At 40.5% G+C, this 19,443-nt stretch overlaps 1 protein-coding gene across 4 annotated transcripts in view; it reads left to right on the top strand.

Annotated features, from left to right (window-relative positions):
- GNPTAB (N-acetylglucosamine-1-phosphate transferase subunits alpha and beta) overlaps positions 1 to 19,443 on the top strand; it is a 67,118-nt gene that overhangs the window by 22,966 nt on the left and 24,709 nt on the right. For all 4 annotated transcript variants that reach the window (XM_084617264.1, XM_084617265.1, XM_084617263.1 and 1 more), the window contains 8 exons: positions 41 to 160; positions 2,967 to 3,008; positions 4,290 to 4,495; positions 6,599 to 6,663; positions 6,969 to 7,103; positions 12,392 to 12,553; positions 14,574 to 14,753; positions 15,644 to 15,814. In XM_084617264.1, the coding sequence (XP_084473390.1) occupies positions 41 to 160; positions 2,967 to 3,008; positions 4,290 to 4,495; positions 6,599 to 6,663; positions 6,969 to 7,103; positions 12,392 to 12,553; positions 14,574 to 14,753; positions 15,644 to 15,814 (1,081 nt within the window). The remainder of the gene's footprint in view (positions 1 to 40; positions 161 to 2,966; positions 3,009 to 4,289; positions 4,496 to 6,598; positions 6,664 to 6,968; positions 7,104 to 12,391; positions 12,554 to 14,573; positions 14,754 to 15,643; positions 15,815 to 19,443) is intronic.

Here is a 19,443-nt window from a genome sequence, read left to right as displayed (position 1 = left end):
TGTAAATAGGTTATACTGCTCTTTCTTGTGGTTTATGTAGACTCTGTTTGCCCATGCCAATTGATGTGGTGTACACCTGGGTGAATGGCACAGATGTTGAGCTGATCAAAGAATTGCAACAGGTTAGAGAACAGATGGAGGAAGAACAGAAAACAATGAGGTAAGAATCTGTTCAATGGAGACATAATACAGTTGTTTCTAGCTGGCTGCAGTAATGCTTAATGGATACTCTCCATTTTCTTTTTGCCATGTTACTCTGCATGTACAGCCAAACTAAGACTTGTCAGTTTTATTTCCTTGTTCTTATACACTTGGCCTTCATCAAAATGAACTTCTTTCAAAACTCCTTCCAGCAAGGAAGAGCTGACTATTCGGGCAACCTTTCAAATACAAAGAAAATATTAATTTATTGTGACCTTGTCATTATCTCAGCATGGATTCACCAAGGGAAGGTCATCCCTGACTAATCTAATCGCCTTCTATGATGAGATTACTGGTTCTGTGGATGAAGGGAAAGCAGTGGATGTATTGTTTCTTGACTTTAGCAAAGCTTTTGACATGGTCTCCCACAGTATTCTTGTCAGCAAGTTAAAGAAGTATGGGCTGGATGAATGCACTATAAGTGGGTAGAAAGTTGGCTAGATTGTTGGGCTCAACGGGTAGTGATCAGTGGCTCCTTGTCTAGTTGGCAGCCGGTGTCAAGTGGAGTGCTCCAGGGGTCGGTCCTGGGGCCGGTTTTGTTCAATATCTTCATAAATGATCTGGAGGATGGTGTGGATTGCACTCTCAGCAAATTTGCGGATGATACTAAACTGGGAGGAGTGGTAGATACGCTGGAGGGCAGGGATAGGATACAGAGGGACCTAGACAAATTGGAGGATTGGGCCAAAAGAAATCTGATGAGGTTCAGTAAGGATAAGTGCAGGGTCCTGCACTTAGGACGGAAGAACCCAATGCACAGCTACAGACTAGGGACCGAATGGCTAGGCAGCAGTTCTGCGGAAAAGGACCTAGGGGTGACAGTGGACGAGAAGCTGGATATGAGTCAGCAGTGTGCCCTTGTTGCCAAGAAGGCCAATGGCCTTTTGGGATGTATAAGTAGGGGCATAGCGAGCAGATCGAGGGACGTGATCGTTCCCCTCTATTCGACGTTGGTGAGGCCTCATCTGGAGTACTATGTCCAGTTTTGGGCCCCATACTACAAGAAGGATGTGGATAAATTGGAGAAAGTCCAGCGAAGGGCAACAAAAATGATTAGGGGTCTGGAACACATGACTTATGAGGAGAGGCTGAGGGAACTGGGATTGTTTAGTCTGCAGAAGAGAAGAATGAGGGGGGATTTGATAGCTGCTTTCAACTACCTGAGAGGTGGTTCCAAAGAGGATGGTTCTAGACTATTCTCAGTGGTAGAAGAGGACAGGGCAAGGAGTAATGGTCTCAAGTTGCAGTGGGGGAAGTTTAGGTTGGATATTAGGAAAACCTTCTTCACTAGGAGGGTGGTGAAACACTGAAATGCATTATCTAGGGAGGTGGTAGAATCTCCTTCCTTAGAAGTTTTTAAGGTCTGGCTTGACAAAGCCCTGGCTGGGATGATTTAATTGGGGATTGGTCCTGCTTTGAGCAGGGGGTTGGACTAGATGACCTCCTGAGGTCCCTTCCAACCCTGATATTCTATGATTCTTGTTTTTTAAGTGCCGTGCACAAAAGTGGCTCTTTGCAAATAATAACTAAATTTGGTTTGGTTTCAGAACTCTGCAAGAGAGAGTTTTTTTTTAAATAGGAGAAAAACCTTATTTATGCCAACTTTTTGAAAGCACAATGAAACATTTCTTTGTATTTGGGCTTTGTTAAAAACTTCTATTAAAACCTGTGCTCGAGTGCTCCTTTTAAAGTTCAATTTTGAGTATCATAAAAACTAAGACTGTGCAGAGAAGGATATACATCATTTGAAGATATAAAACAGATTAGTTAGCTCTACAGGGCAAGGGAACTGCGAAAATCATGCATTGCAACATTCAAGGCTTCAGTTTTTTAGGTATTAACTTGTTCTGGACACACCTATTTAAACTTGGTTGTATTATAAAATTATCCACCAAAAACTTCAAACCCTAGGCAGCCCACTATTCAGAAAACAAATGCTGCTGCTGCTGCTGCTGCAGGTTATGTTGTCCAGGAACACTTGATTCAGTTCTTGGTCAGCAACTCTTCAGGCTTTTTACCTAATCTATTCACCACCTAGAAAATCATCTCATTCTGTTACTCAAGCTGTTATAGTGTTCAGTTGTAATTAAAAACAACAACAACAAAAGTAAATAAAAGGTAATACATTCATCCATTTTTCATATGTTACGGTCTGTAGCTAGGTTGTTAACATTAATTGTCCAACTGAAAAGTGAAATTCAGTGTTCATGTGGCATTTTATTAATATTTTATTATTATTGTTTACATAGCAATACCTGTCAGAATGTGCTAGCTGCTTTCCAATATGGGCATAATCCTGGCTCTGATAACCTTACAATTTTTGCATCTCTAATCTAATCTAATCTAATCTAATCTAATCTAATCTAATCTAATCTAATCTAATCTTTCCTCGTGTTTTACAAATATTAATAAATTTAGCCTCATAATACCAATGTGAGGTAAGGAAATATTATCATCTCCATTTTATAGATGGAGAAACTGAGACACATAAATTGAATGCCTTACCAAAGCTCTCACAGGAAGGCTGGAGCAGAGTCAGATAGGTCACCTGAGTCCCTGTCGTATGCCTTATTCACAAGATCATGTGTTTCCTTCCTCTGCAAATACATTTTCCTTCATGTCCTCTGGAGTAATTATAGAAGAGTGTTTTGTTATGGAAATCATTCAGTTTCACAAGACATTCTATGCCCAGGTGTCTGAATATTCAGCCCAAATTCTTTATAATTGACTCAGTGTAATTTAATGTAACTTTATTTTTTGTTTAGGGAAATGCTTGGGAAAAATACAACAGAACCACCTAAGAAAAGGTAAACTTTTTTAGCCCTAAATAATGAAGTCAAAGAAAGCAAGAGATGGCTTACGTTTTTGTTTGAAATTAATTTCAGTTTATATGGTATGTTTGCTCTCTGGTGACCAGTGCATTCTTATCTTTTGTATCATTTCAAACAATTTAAAATCACAAATATTTGCACTGAACAAAGATAATGGGTAAATTGTGAAAATGGGTGTGCTTCTCCACAAGTGAAAGTTTGTAATGTTTAGAAATTGTGGACTTGTTGTCTCTGTTCTCACATAATTTACACTTTAAAGGTTGGCCCAATGTATATTAAACAGAGTCCTGTATAACCCAAAAGCATTAAAGATTCTCTCCTTTATACTGTGTTCACCTTTCCTTCCACCTGCATAGTGTTACAAGTAACTGCATATAATATAGAGGTGCCATGTCAGTATGTATTGCATTCTAGATATTACATTACAGCTTTTCTGTTCTAGTTGATCATAGGTCTCAGGAGCTATGTAAAGATTTCCACAACATTTCCCTGAAATGGACAAAGGGAATAAAATCTGAAATTTAATTGTACGAGCTGTTTAGAGCTTTATTCCAAATGCTTCATAATATGCTTGTGTGAAGATTTTTAGTCACTGTCTGGGCTTTCCCCAACAAGAATGGCCTTTCTGATATGAACTTGACTCAATGTTTTAAAAATATGGGGATGGAAAGTTGTGGTACACTCTGAACAAATGATGCTTACGAAGGTCACCACTCTGGCACTCCTTCTTTCAGGATGGCAAATCTGGTTATTATAGTCCATACTGTGGGCCAGATTTCTCATAGGCTGTTTGGAAAACTGCCTTTTTACGGTTAGCTGGTGGATGAAGGGCTATTAATGGCGCAGGGATAGTATAGATCCCCACCCCCCATTCTGCACGGCACTTTGCTTGGTTTGCTGTAGTTTGAAGATCATTTGGGTTAAACCACAGTTTTTACAAATGTTAACACAGTAAACAGGAACTTTTAAAAAATTGTTTCTGGTTTTCTTTGGAGTGGTGAGGAGATAAAGTCAGCGATAATGTGGATGAGTTAAAGTTATAGCAATAGGATTTTTTTTTTAGCAAAACAACCCTCTTTCCTTCTTCCAGAATAGTAAGCCACTTACAAATATAACAGGGGTCAGATTTTACAGAACAATGGTCAGAAGTATTCAAAGAAATGCTGCTAGCAGACTTCTGTATATTGTGTCTCCCAAATGTTAACGATATGTTAATTTTCTGTTGGCATTAAATATACTTTTGATATTTTGTTCTAGTGAGAAGCACCTGGAGTGTTTACTGACACACTGCATTAAAGTGCCAATGCTTGTCCTAGACCCTGCCGTGCCTGCCAACATCACTCTGAAGGACCTGCAATCTGTTCATCCTTCTTTACAAGCTGCTAACAATATATTCTTTATAGCAAAACCAAAAAATCCTTCTACCAATGTGACAGTAGTTGTTTTTGACAGTCCTAAGGAAGGTAAGAACTGGTTTGTTGTGTTTTCAATCATCAGAGGGAAAACCAATATTTTTCTTGGTACTAGCGTTGCAAGGTGAACTTGGCCTTTATCCAAACAACTTCCTACCCCAGACCAGTCTCTAGCTTTTTTCACAGGGCCTTTCCTACGCAGCCATGCCTGGGGTCCTTGTCCAGCTCTTTTGGTGAATACCCCGACGCCTGATTTTGCTTCATTACCTGCTCTTTTTAGACTGACCAAGAAGCTTGCATGGTTTGGCAGTATTCCTTCCTATCCCAGCCGCCATTCTTAGCTGAAATCAACAGCAGGCTGTGCTTGGGTCTTTGGCCTTCTTTAAAGGGTCAGCCCTTTGTTTCGTAGCATCATCTGTCTGTCCTGGTGGACTGTTCCTTTTTGTCTCTCTGGAAACCACTTACCATGTAGCGGGTGCTACAGTAAACAAATAATAGACTGCATTTAATAAAGCTAAAGAAAAAAAGGCCATGCTGACAAAGCTGACGTAACTGTATGTTTGTTGTTAACGGAGTATTTTCCTGTTGAAGTGCACATGGAATTCTTAAAAACATGCACTTTAAGGCTACTGTGACAGAAGGAGTGTACTCTCATCAATCTGTACTTCAAGGTGCTGATTTTTTTGAGTCCTGTAAGCTTTTAAGTGGAATCTTGAAGTTTTGCCCACCTGTATGTTGTGAACGTCCATTATGCTTCCTTTGTAGGTACTCCAGTTTTCCATACCTCTTCAGACATTTATACAAATAGTTGGTTATTAAGTACACCAGTGGTTCTCAACCAGGGGTACGCATAACCCTGGGGATATGCAGAGGTCTTCCAAGGGGTACATCAATTCATATACATATTTGCTTAATTTTACAACAGGCTACATAAAAAGGACTAACAAAGTCACTACAAACTAAAATTTCATACGGACAATGACTTGTTTATACTGTTCTTTGTACTATACACTGAAATGTAAGTACAATATATATATTCCAGTTGATTTATTGTATATGGTAAAAATGAGAAAGTAAACAATTTTTCAGTAATAGTGTGTTATGACACTTTTTTTCTATTTTTAATGTCTGATTTTGTAAGCAACTGGTTTTTAAGTGAAGTGAAACTTGGGGGTACGCAAGACCAATCAGACTCCTAAAAGGGGTACAGTATTCTGGAAAGGTAGAGAGCCACTGGTGTACACCACGCTGACCCTTACTCTGAGAAAATAAACTGTCTCCTGTAAAATATAGTCCTCTTCCTACTCCAGACGCTTGTGGATGCTTAGGAGCAGGGAAAGTTGGACCACTACATTAGAAGCATCTCCTTTATTGGCCTGCCTACCGAATACAAGGCACTAACATGGTAGAACATTATGTTAAACCTTAAATTCAAATTTATTTTTTTTAAAATAATTGTCAGACTCCAACCATTTGTTCAGGTGATGTTGTCTTGTACAGTACTGTGAATGCAGTCTCCTGTGCTCTATTTCTGTCTCTGCCATTGAATTGCTGCTTGACCTTGGCAAATCATTTTAACTCCTTTTCCTCAGTCTATCTGTCTGTAAAATGGTATTACCTCCCAGAGTTAGTTATAAAGCTTTTTGGGATTCTTTGCTGAAAAGGATTATATCACTACTAAGATTAGTTATTATATGAATTTGACATCACAGGTAAATTGCTGTATTCGATAACATTTTCAGTATTGTACTGATAATCTTAGAAAGTTGATCTTTTAGACAGAGGAGAATAAACCCTAGAAAACCTTTTTGAATGTATTGTACTAAATACTAGATCTAATACTGTACAACAGGAAATTATATACTTGCCAAAAATTAATATTCTTTACCTTAGAACAAACAGCAGTGTCTAGGTATTTAGCATTTGTATAAAAGATTCTCAAAGCAGGTACAACTTCTTCATTTATCTTAATGTATAGCGTCAAGCAAGTTGTCACCACCTAACCAATAATTCATAAGTAATGCAAACAACTTGTGGCTCTGTAACCCATTCACATTCTTTTTTGTAAAATTTTAAGCTTTAATTTGCAAGAGATGAATTTAATTAATAGAATGTACTAAAATGGTGACCTCTGGAACCATTTATTTATTTCAGCTGAAGATGCCCATTCTGGAATGTTAAAAGAAAGCAGCAGACAGACAGTATGGAGAGGTTATTTGGTATGTTTATTTAAGAGTTAAGTTAATTACTTAAATTTTTTAACTAAACTGTCAGATGTTGTATAAATTTAATTTTCTTTTCCTACATTTTTAAAAAGTATTTCTTTCACTGTTTGCCTAAACCTGTGTGTAATAGTGTGAGAGTGTTTTTAAAATAAAATAAAATATTCTAGTTTTGAGGTTTGGGTTAGGTGTCAAAATTAGCTCTCTTATCTGGAGAAAGGTTTGAGAGATGTGAGAGTGAATCACTGTGGGTTTTAAAAAAACAAAACAAGAACTAACTAGAAATTCTATTTTTCTTGTAGACCACAGACAAAGAAGTACCGGGTTTAGTGTTAATGCAAGATTTGGCTTTCCTTCATGGATTTTCAGCTACATTCAAAGAGACAAATCAGCTAAGAGCAAAACTACCAGAGAACTTGGCCTCTAAAATAAAACTGGTAAGAACTTGCAGGGGAGAGTAGTTTGATTACATTGTTTTGGAATTCTTTTTACAGAGAGATCCTGGCCAGTCAGATGCCAAAACTTCAGTGCATGACCTTCAAGCTTATACTATGGCTTTTGCTGATAGTCATCATCTTTCTCTCCCGTGCCCTTAAGTTTATTTTCGTCCATCTATGTTCTTGCGTCATGAAGTACATCAGGATAGTGCCTCAAGTAATTGCTTTCAAAATTGCTTCCACAATTGTGTATCTAATGGCTGTCCAAGCTGTGGAGGTTAGGTTGCTACCTTTCAGTTGTTCAAAAACTGAAGTACTGGCTGTGTCAATTTTTCCAAGACACATTCACAGCAGTCTCATCTCTGGCAGAACAGTCCCTTGGTACCTGCCTATCTAAATTTGATTGGAAGACTTGTATTGTTCATGTAAGGTCCTGGCTAGACTTCTTTTCTCTTTGCATTTGGAAGAGTTTGTACTGGTTGGAACACTAAAGTAGGAGTCAGGACTATGGTTCTGTTACTGACTCTGCCACTTACTCTTTATATGACCATCGGCAAGTTGCACAGTCTGTGCCTCAGTTTATCCATCTGTAAAATAGGGCCATGTTTTTTGGACATAGCAAAAATGAGAGGAATCATGGCAAGAGATGGCACAGACTGCCGGGGGACTACTGGTCATGAGGACCCTTTCTTCTTCCCTTCCCAGGAGTCCTGCCCCCACATTTTGAACTGTGACTAAAATGCAGTCTTCTGATTAGCTCTACCCCCCCCCTTTTTTTTTTTTTTGCCTTTCTCACACTCAATCCTAAAAATCCTAAATCTCTGGTGTGGGGTGGACAGCATGGAAGGAGGAATTACAGTATGGAGTAGGGAGTAGCAAGGGGTGGGAGTGGACAGGTTGGGCCTCCAGGGCTCCTGATAAGAGGAACAGGGACAAGGGGGATGGTTGACATATAATGGAGCTAACAGGATACATACCTAATGTCACACAGTTTTCTTATATATCTAACCACCTCCTATCACCGCTCCCCTGGAGAGCTGGGTTGCTGGATCCCAATCCCAGCTGGGAGCTAGGGCGAGGAGCCCCGGGTGGCTTGAGGCCCAATGCCAGCTGGGAGCTGGGGCAAAAAGCCTGGGGCAGCTTTGGATCCTGATCCCATTTGGGAGCTGGGGCAAGAAGTCTGGGCAGCTTTGGACCTTGATCCCAGCTTGGGAGCCGACACGAGAAGGCTGGGTGGCTTTGGACCCTGATCTCTGGTGGGAGCTGGGGCAAAAAGCCAAGGAGCCCCCTGCCTGCTCCCTGCCAGGAGTGGGGCAGTCTTGTCAATTTCACAGCTCAGTGAGCCATGAAATTGACAAGCCTGCCCAGCTTCCCCCTTCACCCTGCAAATGAGGGGCCAAGAAGCCCCAGGTGACTTCCCCCCACGCCTGGTGGCGAAATGGGGGAGGAGGAGAAGCCCTGCGTGGCTTCCTCTTTCTCTTGGTAGTGAATGGGTTCAGGAGAAGCTCAGAGAGGCTTCTTCCACACCTTGCGGGGCAGGGAAGGGGGTGGGGGGGCAGCCTGCCAGGAACTCAGGAGCCTCCTGGCAGGAGCCCAGTCTTCCCCTCTTAGGTCGGTGGAAGCGCTCCTGGTGAGGACACACACCACTCACCCAAGGAGGGTAGTGTAGACATGCGGTGGCTGTAAGTCGACCTAATATAGGCCGGCTTAGTTTTGTAGTGTAGACACACCCTTCTTTGTATTGTGGAAGTGCCTAGTCAAGAGCTGGGCCTCATTGCACTAGGCACTGCGCGCGCGCACACACACACACACACACACTCTAATATATAAAAACAAAAGGATGGTCTCTGACTCAAAGACCTTATGAGAGATGAGAGATGACAGGTTCATACTACAGACAGTGAAGGAGGACCTTTTACAGTGTGTATTTAAATTTGAAACAATTCTGCTATATTAACTTTTATATTTTCATTTATATCATTTGTAAAATGCTTGGAGATATTCTGATGGAAGAAGTTAAAAGTATGTTAATAGTCACAGAATTATCGTTCCCTGGCCCTTCTGACTCTCATGCAGTTTCCCAGTCACACCCTTGCGGTGGTTATTTTACAGTGCAGTGCTGCAAGTAAGGGACTGTAAACAAATTTTGAAATCACTTCCATTAGCAAAGGTGGCTATGTATGAGGGGGGAAGGAAAGAGGGGAAGGGCATTAGAAACCAAAAAGTGAAGCTGGTGATACATTTACATACAGTGCTAATGACTCTAGTCTAATAGAATCTGTTCTTTTCTTGAGTCAACACATTTCTGGATCCGGAGACCTATAAAAATAGTTCTACCATCTGGACTGTAAAAGTCTTTTCTTGAGAGCTGTCACAAGTTTTCTGTATAGCTCGTAATAGGTGAGCTCAAACTGGAGTTGAGAAAAAGTGATGTTTACAAAGCAGTGATTGAGTAAGGGACATCTTGAAATTAAAAAGTAAATAAATAAAAAACCCTGCAGAAATATGTTTGATCATTCTGTCTATAATCAGATCAGCTTGAGGGACAATGTAGGCTAGAGGACTGAGCATGATTAGGAGCCAGGAGCTTCATGAGTTCTGACCTCGCTCTGCTATCGACGCACTGTGTGGCATCAGGCAGCTTGCTTAAATTCCTTGTCGGCTTCCCTCTCTGTAAAATGGGGATAATGGTCATTTACATATCTCACAGCAACATTGTGAGGATTAATGTTCATAAAATGCTGTGAAGTTTTAAAGAGTGTTAATACAAGATGTGAATTTGCAGGGTGAAAGCACATAGATAATTACCTATGAATTTATGTATTAGTAATGTAATGAGCTTGAAGTTTATTGGTCCGCTGTTAGCTGTTAATGTGCTTACTAATCATATTTGTTTTGTGGGCTGAACACGTTCGGGTAGGTGTGCTTTAATATTTAGTCCACTGTTTGAACTCTTATTTCCACTTACAATTGAAACTGCCGTATTTAACACGAGATGGCGCTCCTGCTCTTTATCATTCAGTCTGCAGCTTTTACTCAATAACAGGGTTTCTTAATGGTGACTTGCAAAGGAAATATATTGGGCTTGGTGTTGTCTAGCCTAGAACAGACTATGGTGACGTAGGAACTAATCAAATGGACAGGAGAGTAGAGAGACTGAATTGAGTGATGGCGAGTGGGAGGGATTTTTGGTCAGACTTTAAAACTCTGGGGGGTGTTTTGCTTTGTTAGAAAACCTATCTCTGCTACCTTGTTTGCAAGAGATTGTTTTGCCATATATACTATGTAGGTATATAAATACACACTACTGTTTTTCAGCAGTGTTTTGTCTTTTCTTCAAAAGCTTTTCAGAATCTCTACATTTAAGAGAAAAATCTTAAGCTAACCTAGGTGGGCACGTACCCAAACTGAACTGCTGCCTTATCATATAGCTGTATTCCTCATCCCTTCCAACCCTGTTTGTCATCCTCATTTGGATTGTCACATGTGGAGCAGCTAGAGCGCACAAAATAATAGTGATGAAGAAAGGAAAACTATTGGTAGCAAATCCAGTCAGGAAGCCATTCCTAATACCTGACCCTGTTTTGTCGAGGTGGTAAGGTCAAGTCAAATAGAAATTAAATATTTTTAAAAACCGTTTTGGGGTGGGTGGAATGGGAATCTCAGCCGTTCATGTCATATGCAAGATATCTGATTCTCCGGGGCTGCATGACGTTGTTGTATTCCTAAAAAAAGCGCATGTCTACTAATGGCAGCTTTGCAATCTGTAGCATTTCCATATCAGTATTTTTGGAGATTGCTTGCTGAGCAGACCGTAACTATTCCTCAGCCATACAACTACAGAAGCCATCCTTTCATCAGTATGTTCAAATGATTCCCTGGAAGGTCTGCAATTTATTAGATTTTTCTAATGGCAAACCTCATAAGTCAGATTGAAAGTGATCAAATAGCATATGAGTCAAACCATTGACAGCTTTAAAATGTCACAGGCATGACAGCTGTGCTTGTTTGATTGCTAAGGGATGGGGTGCTAACACTGTGACAAGTGCTGTCTTTAAAGGGGCGGAAAAGGTCAGATTTAATCGAAAATAAAAATTAGTCCTAGGGAGTTAATAGTTACATAAAAATCTGGTGGGATGGTTCAATTGTTTTTTAACTTGATACAGTATTACTGTAAAGTACTAAATTAGTTTTACAAATCTCAGCCAACTAAAAATATATGCATTAATCGACAACTGTTTTTATTAGCGCTAACATTTTTTTTGCATAGCACCAAGGAACTGATGACATATTTGCCACTGTTAAATTTTCAGTCCAGCTTTTAAATATATACACTGTGCTTCTAGAGAACTGGAACACAATTGTGCATTTTAAACTTGTTTGAATCTTGCACACTACAATGTACAAATAAATCCTTATAACATTTAACTTGGGTGGTTTTACTTTTAGCAAAACATACCAGTCTCCTGCCCTTTGCAAGCCACATTTGCTGTCAGATATAGCATCCAGTGTAAGCCCCTTCTCATCCTGCACATTATGAAATCTGATAGCCAGAATAACTAGTGGCAAGAGATAAAAACAGCTAACAGATCAAACAGTTCCCCAGTAACGAATGACCTTAGCAGCAGATTGGCAATCATGTTTGAGGACTCCGAGAACCACCAATGGATTAGTTCTGAAGCCTTTTGTGTATCAAATTTCGAGATCATAAGTTGATCCTTCAGCCGTTCTAAAAATTTGATGTTACAGGCATAACTGAATTGCCTTTCTGTCCCCAGAAAGGTGTTACTTTAGAAAAAGGTATAGTTCCTTTAATGAAAAACTAAACTGAGGTTTCAGAAAAATATGAATTTCATTGTGGGGAGACTAAAATGCATGATTTAATGTAATAATGAAGCATTTCTAACACAAGCACAGATTTATGGTTGCTGGATTGCAGTGTAATAAGAGAAACTTGGTTGGAAACAGTAATATCAGGCACACAATGAAGTTTTATGAGTATTGTTCTATTAAAAAAAAAAAGAAAATTTCAGTTTCCCAGCATTAGGTTCTTCTTCCTGAAACATGCCATGCATTTGAGGATGTCAGTTTTCATTTACCATGTTGGTGCTCTTCATTGTTAGGTTGCTTTACAATATAGTTGATATTTTATAAGTTTTCATCATTCAGTCTTTTCTTAGTACGATCACGAGAGAAATACAACAAAAAAATGAATGAGCTTGCAAGGGAAAGATCTCTCTTGTGTGGATACATGCCAGAAATGAAAGATTGTTTCTCTGCTTGTATAGTTACAGCTTTATTCAGAAGCCAGCGTTGCCCTCTTGCAACTGAATAACCCCAAGGGTTTCCAAGAACTGAGCAAGCAAGCTAAGAAGAACATGACTATAGATGGAAAAGAATTGACACTTAATCCTGCTTATTTACTGTGGGATCTCAGTGCCATCAGTCAGGTAGGTAAATTTCACCAAGGAATGTATAGTGTCATAAGTTTCAAGGAGTATGATTAAATAAATACAGTTAAGGAACAAGTATTTCTTCCAAAATTATAGGATTGTTAGGAATCGGCTATTCCTGCCATATAAAAATAACTCTCTGATCTTGAAACCTGGAAAGAAGAGTTTGGAGGGAGAGGAGCTTAATCAAATGGTCTTTTAGGACCACTGAGTCAAAAATATTTGGCCTTCCATACACACTTTGGTAAAATTGTCTGCAAACTTGTCAGATTATTTTAATTTGACAAAAGTGTCATGTCTCAGTAGATACTTAATTTCACATATGCATTTTATTTTTCATGATGGGAAAAAGACTTAGTTAAAATAGCACATTTTGTTTGCTCCTGATGGCATTTCTTTTCCTCCCACCCCCTTTTTTTATAATAATATACATACTGTTAGTAGTGCCAAAATATTAATGGTGTCTCATCTAAAAGCTTTCAAAACAACTTTTTTGGCTCTTTTTATTTAACTAGAAGACTTCAGTAAAAGAGAACTGTCTTCTTCTGTGGAACAAATGACAAAGCCCATTTTTATCAAAAATATATTAAATGAAGTGAGGAACTTCTATTTTCAAAGAGAGATTTTTTTTAAAAAAAAAAATCTTGTGAATTGCTTTCTTTCAAGGCCTTTTTATATTATAGTAAATCACATATGTATAGACAGACAAAGCAAATGCATATATTTTATTATAAAGTCTTGTCATATGCTGTAACCAATCAACAACTTAATCCTATAATTAAAATTGAATACTTCTGTGAACTTTTGCTTGGCTTATGGGAACTGTTCATATTTTCTCACTATAATGCAGAACCTTAACTCAGACTTCACTTCCTCATGGAAAAATAATGCATTATTCCATTCGCTGATGTGCGGATGTCTCAGAGGCATGTATATCTGTGTTCCTGAGGTGGGAGTTAAGATTTTGAGCTATAGTATGATTAAGGAGTATGAGGTATATATTGTGTTATTGGAGATGTATAGGACTTATTTATGTGGTTAGAGTCTGCCTTGAAAGTGGTACTCATTCAAATTAAGATCCATTAAAGAGGGGTACCTTAACTGGACATTCCTTATAAGGGTGACGTAGATGCGGATTTCCCTTAGGGAGTGTTATCTGTCTTCTAACAAAGGATTTTTTGTTTGTTTTTAGGGGGATTAAATGTGTTGCGATAGTGACTTCACAATGTGACTTACCTAACAAATTTTAAAATGAAGTTTCAGTCTGAGAATAGTCTTTTTAACAAGAAAATACTGAAATATTTGAGTTTATTTGATAGTTGATGAGACCTGTGTGCCTCTTCTGTTCAATAAACTATTTTTGTTGGGAGTTTTTAACATAGAAGAACCCAGGATTTTTAAAGAGTAGGTTTTTATAAAATGTGTATTGCACAAGGCAATTCCAGCGAATCATTAGGATGACAAATATTTATAAATAGTATATAATACAACAGAACCAAGAGGCACAACTATTAAAAATGCCTTTTATACATTAATGTCGTGAAACATAAAATAATTGAAATATAATGTGGCTTTGAGTCAGTCCACCACATGAGGGAGTGTGAGATCAGGAAAATTATATCTAATCATAAGCCAGGAAGATAGGGTAATATCTCTCTGGGACCTTGAAGAAAGAGGAGCCAGATTACTCAAATAACTGCCTGCCCCCATTATGATCCATGGACATACTGGTGATACGTAGTAGTCAACAGTGTAAAAACAGCTGATGTCAATGTATTTTAGTGAAACCAGACAGTTTGTAAAGGAATAATGGTATTTTTTCATTATACTTACCCTTTAAGAGCCACAGCCCTCGTCCTGCATAACACTGACGTATGCATGTGCTTACTGTAAGTTATCCCATTGACTTCACTGAGACTACGTGCACTGCCTCATTTAAGCATGTATATAAACCTTTGTAGGAATGGGACCGTAACTCTCTAATTAAGTGTAAATATAGGTCTAATTCTTTTCATAGTCTAAACAGGATGAAGATATTTCAGCCAGCCGTTTTGAAGATAATGAAGAGCTGAGATATTCCCTCCGATCAATAGAGAGGCACGCCCCTTGGGTTCGACACATTTTCATCATCACTAATGGGCAGATTCCATCCTGGCTTAATCTGGATAACCCTCGGATAACTATAGTAACACATCAGGTAAAACTCTCTAAAGGATTCTATAGTGATTTTAAGATGCACCTTTTTTTCTCAGTAAACCTTGAATTTTATTGCAAAGGTAGAAGGAACCATGTTAATTTCACCTCGTTTTATTAAAACATATTGCATTTTATATTTCACTTTGTTGCTTCACAAGACAACTGAAGGTATATCAAACTTTCAACTTACTCTTTGTTTTCAAAGAGCCAGAGGCTTCAGCTAAATTGTCTGTCTCTAATACCCTTATGAAGTCTGTTTATAAAAAAAAAAAGTGAGGGAAAGTAAATGCTGTTTGAATCTCAATCCGTAAAGAATTTCTTAGGGCCAGTGGAAAGCCAATAAACTTGTATTAAGACAGGATAGACTAGCATTATTGTTACTGGAAATAAGAAATACCTGAAAAGCTATATTAGTTGTCTTTTAAAACTGGCTTTAAAAAATTCCTTCAAATCTACTAAACAAATAAACAGCAACAGAAAAAATCACTGGCTTTTGGTTAAATAATTCTGGAGTTTTGGGTATCTTGGCATGCTCAAACTCTGAGCAGTATGGGAGTCTTTCCATGGGCATCAGTTGGCTTTGGATCAGGTACAAATAATGCTGGTCTGCCAGTTATGACAGAGCGAAAAGAAAACAGTTTAAGCTTGAAATTTGTATTTTTGTTAGCTATATGGAGAGACGATGGTAAAACTTACTTCTTCTCTACCATCTCCCTATTTATTTTCTCTATCCTTGTGTCTCTTTCTCCATCTCTTTGCTATTCTTGTCTAAATTCATTTTTACATTGAATAGATAAAAAGCATTGTCTGATGTACCTGATAGTTTACACGTGTGTTGAAAAAACACCTACATGATTTGTTTTTGTTTTTTTTTTTTTTTTTTTTGGATAGGACATATTTCAGAATTTGAGTCACTTGCCTACCTTTAGTTCCCCAGCCATTGAAAGTCACATTCATCGTATTGCTGGTCTTTCCCAGAAGTTCATTTACCTGAATGATGATGTTATGTTTGGGAAGGATGTATGGCCTGATGATTTTTACAGTCACTCTAAGGGTCAGAAGGTAAGTCACCATGAAACAAGATTAATCAGAAATAGTGCAGAAACTTTTTCTGCACTAATGTGATATAAATTGAAGACATTCTAATATGAAAGAAAAGGCGGACTAAAAATATTTATTCTTAAAAATTAAACATTTGGTAGCAGAGATATGAAAAAAAGTGTTTTCCATACCTTAGAATGCTTGTATAATGTAGGTGTCATGCTAACAGTGCTAGCGGCACCTCTGTCCCCTTTTGGGTCTCTGAGTGCACTCCCTCAGCTATCGGATGTCATATCTTTACCTCTCCTGGGCTGGAATTCTGTAAACTCCCACTCTTAGACAGGGACCTGGGTAAAGTACCCTGTATATCAGTCGTGCTTACCCAGCAGGTCTGTCTGGGAGTCTGATACTAGTGGCATTCCGTGACATAACAGCTTCCCTAAAACCAAAGTAGTGTTTTAACAGTAGGAACAAAACATTTACAGAAAAAGGATTAAAACATCCAATGACTGCCATCCTCTGCTGATAATCAAGGCAGGACTAACTTCTTCAGACACCTCCAGCAGGTGCTTCTATCACAATCTTGTTTCCCCCAGACAACTCTCCCTCTTACTCCCCTCTAAGAGAATTCCTTTTAAAAAGCCCTGGTGTACCCTTAGAACGTCTGTGTTTAGGGGTTATCATCAAAGCTAATAATTCTGGTATTTTCCTTTAATAATTCTGCAGTGTTTGCTGAAGGTTGGCTTATCCAGAGCCATTTTTTCCCTTTCTGCTTGTCTTTCTTTTCAGCCCTCTATTAAACTAAACCAATATATTCATGCAGTAAGCATCCCAATAACCAGGTCAACATATAGTATTAAAATGCTGCAGAGCAGCTCCATTTCCATCACAGTAGGTACTTCTAGTATGGATTGTGAGAGGGTATCATGAATGAATTGATTCACTTCGTTAGTCCTGCTTATCCAAATAGCTGCAACCTATTTTATTTCTCTGGAATAACATGTGAGGTTGTAAAGACACCCGTCTCCCTTGTGGAAATAACGGATCACAAACAAAAGCTTTGTAACAAAGCTGATGTCAGCTACATAGGTTATTAAAGCTCAAAACTTGGAGAGGAATCTTCTGCAGTAATCATGTCACTGGGTGAAGGTGCACTGTGTGTACCTCAAGTATGGCAGTAAGGGATAATTTTTTTTCTATTGCCACTGCCATTTAACTTGCTTCCATGTTGTTTTGCCCTCTTTCACAGAAGTAAACTTTGAAAGGGGTTTTGCGGCTAACATTTTTTGCTTATTAATTCCTTATGTTTCCTGGGGAACAGTCTATTTAAGAGACAGTAGATTTAGTGGTCCCCCGATAACACTGACGCAGATGACTCCTGAATCTCCATGTTTAGGTTTGCTGCTAACCAGTTCCTCTCCAAACACCCATAACACTCTCAGTGCCTCTATGTCCAGTTACTACCCACATCATATACTACTGCTCATGAATTTATCATATTTATAGCCTGACGACATCTTAGCAACATCCATGTTTAAACATAATAGTAGCTAGAATGATTTCATCCATGGGGTACGCCTACAGTAAACTTCTTGTGGGGGGAAAACTTAGTGACATTTGTTATTTATGTTTTATAGTGTTACAGTAGCATCTCGAGACCCCAACTGTGATTGGGGGTCCCATAGTGCTAGATGCTGTACAAAAACATTACAAGAGACAGCCCTGCATTGAGGACTTTGCAGTCCAAATAAGACAAAGGGTGAGCGGGAAACAGAGAAAGGTGAAATGTCTTGCCTTCACTGACACAGTAATTTAGTGGCAAAACATGATTAGAACTTGGGTCTTCTGACTTCCATCCCAGTGCTCTAGCTGTTAGACTATGATATTGCTTAGGGCTTGTCCACATGGAGGCATAGTGCATGGCAAGCCAGGGGGTGACTGTACAGCTCACTAGCTTGCTGCGCACTAACTGTCTGTCTGGATCCTACTACCATGCACTAAAAGTTCCGTGGTGCACTTTGATCTACTGCTTGAAACAGCAATAGGTCAGAGTGCTCTATGGAACTTTTAGTGCGTGGTTACAGGCAGTGGTGAGCTGGAGCCGGTTTGCTAGAACCGGTTGTTAAATTTAGAAGCCCTTTTAGAACTGGTTCTAAAAGGGCTTCTGAATTTAACAGGCCAAAAGTGGCGCCTTAGGTGCCAACTCCATGGGTGCTCCAGCCCTGGAGCACCCAAGGGGAAAATTCGGTGGGTGCAGAGCACCCACCGGCAGCTCCCCTCCCCGCCCCACCCCCGGCCCCAGCTCACGTCCACTCTGCCTCTGCCTCCTCCCCTGAATGCGCTGTCCGGACCTGCTTCTCCGCCCCCCCCCCCACAGGCTTCTCGCAAATCAGCTGTTTGCGCGGGAAGCTGGGGCAGGCTGAGAAGCAGGCCGCGGCTTCCCGCTCAGGCCCAGGGAGGCGGAGGTGAGCTGGGGCGGGGGGTGTGAGGAGGGCCATCCACACCGCAGCAGGCAACCCGGGGAGGGGCCGCAGGGGAACTGCTCCCCGCCCCAGCTCACCTCCGCCACCCTCAGTCTGAGCAGGAAGCCCCCGTGTGCTTCTCAGTCCTCCCAGGCTTCCTGCCTAACAGCTAATTCGCGGGAAGCTGGGACAGGGGGCGGAGAAGCAGAGCGGGGCAGCGCGTTCAGCAGAGGAGGCGGAGCGGAGGTGAGGTGATCTGGGGCCGGGCGCGGGGTGGGGAGCTGCCGGTGGGTGCTCTGCACCCATCAAATTTTCCTCGTGGGTGCTCCAGCCCCAGAGCACCCAGGGAGTCGGTGCCTAAGGCGCCATCTTCGATGTGATCGGGGGGGAGCAGTCGCTCCCCCTGCTCCCCCCCAGCTATGCTCCCCCGCCCCTAGGAGCGAGCGGGACCTTCCGGATGCTTCCTGGGAGCTGCCCCAGGTAAGCACCTCCGGGACTCCCCACCTCACCCCCCAGCAGGTGCCTCTGGCTCTTAGGGGTGGGCACCCCTATGGTAGCCCATGAGACCCTCCTGCCCAGTTCTGGGGGCAGTCAGCGGACAGGGGAGGAGGGTAGATGGGGCAGGGGTTCTGGGGGGGGTCATCAAGGAACGCGGGGGGGTTGGATGGGGCAGGAGTCCCCAGGGGGCAGGGGTGGGCAATGACCCCCTCGTGGGGTGAGGAGGGAACCCGTTAAGATTTTGGCAGCTCATCACTGGTTGCAGGGTATCTGTGGTAGGCTAGTGAGCTGTATATTCACACCATGGCTTGTCGTGCACTATGTGTCCGTGTGGTCAAGCCCTTACACTATCATTGATGCAGCTGATAGCAATAGTAGAAGTGTTACTGTAAAGAGGGCACATGAGATATTTTTCCATTGTATATCTAATCCTGGTCAGAGCAGGTCTTTGTGAGATTGTGGTTAAAAAACACTGATGACTATTTAAATCCTGCCTTTGCTAGTGTTCCCACCATTGTACCACTGGTAGTGCTGCACCAGTAGGAGTGCTTTCTCAAAGTCTAGTGTGGATGGGCCTTACACCACCATAAAATCATAAACCTGGGCATATTTTGTGGTTAGTAAACTGGCATCAAGATATAGTGGGAATTACAGGAATTTGGGGTGATTAAAAACTGTTGCTGTTGACTA

Source organism: Lepidochelys olivacea, assembly GCF_965140295.1.
Source record: "Lepidochelys olivacea isolate rLepOli2 genome assembly, chromosome: 1".
NCBI lineage: Eukaryota > Metazoa > Chordata > Testudines > Cheloniidae > Lepidochelys > Lepidochelys olivacea.
The sequence above is the reverse complement of the archived record's forward strand: the minus strand, read 5'-3'. Positions and strand labels throughout refer to the sequence as shown.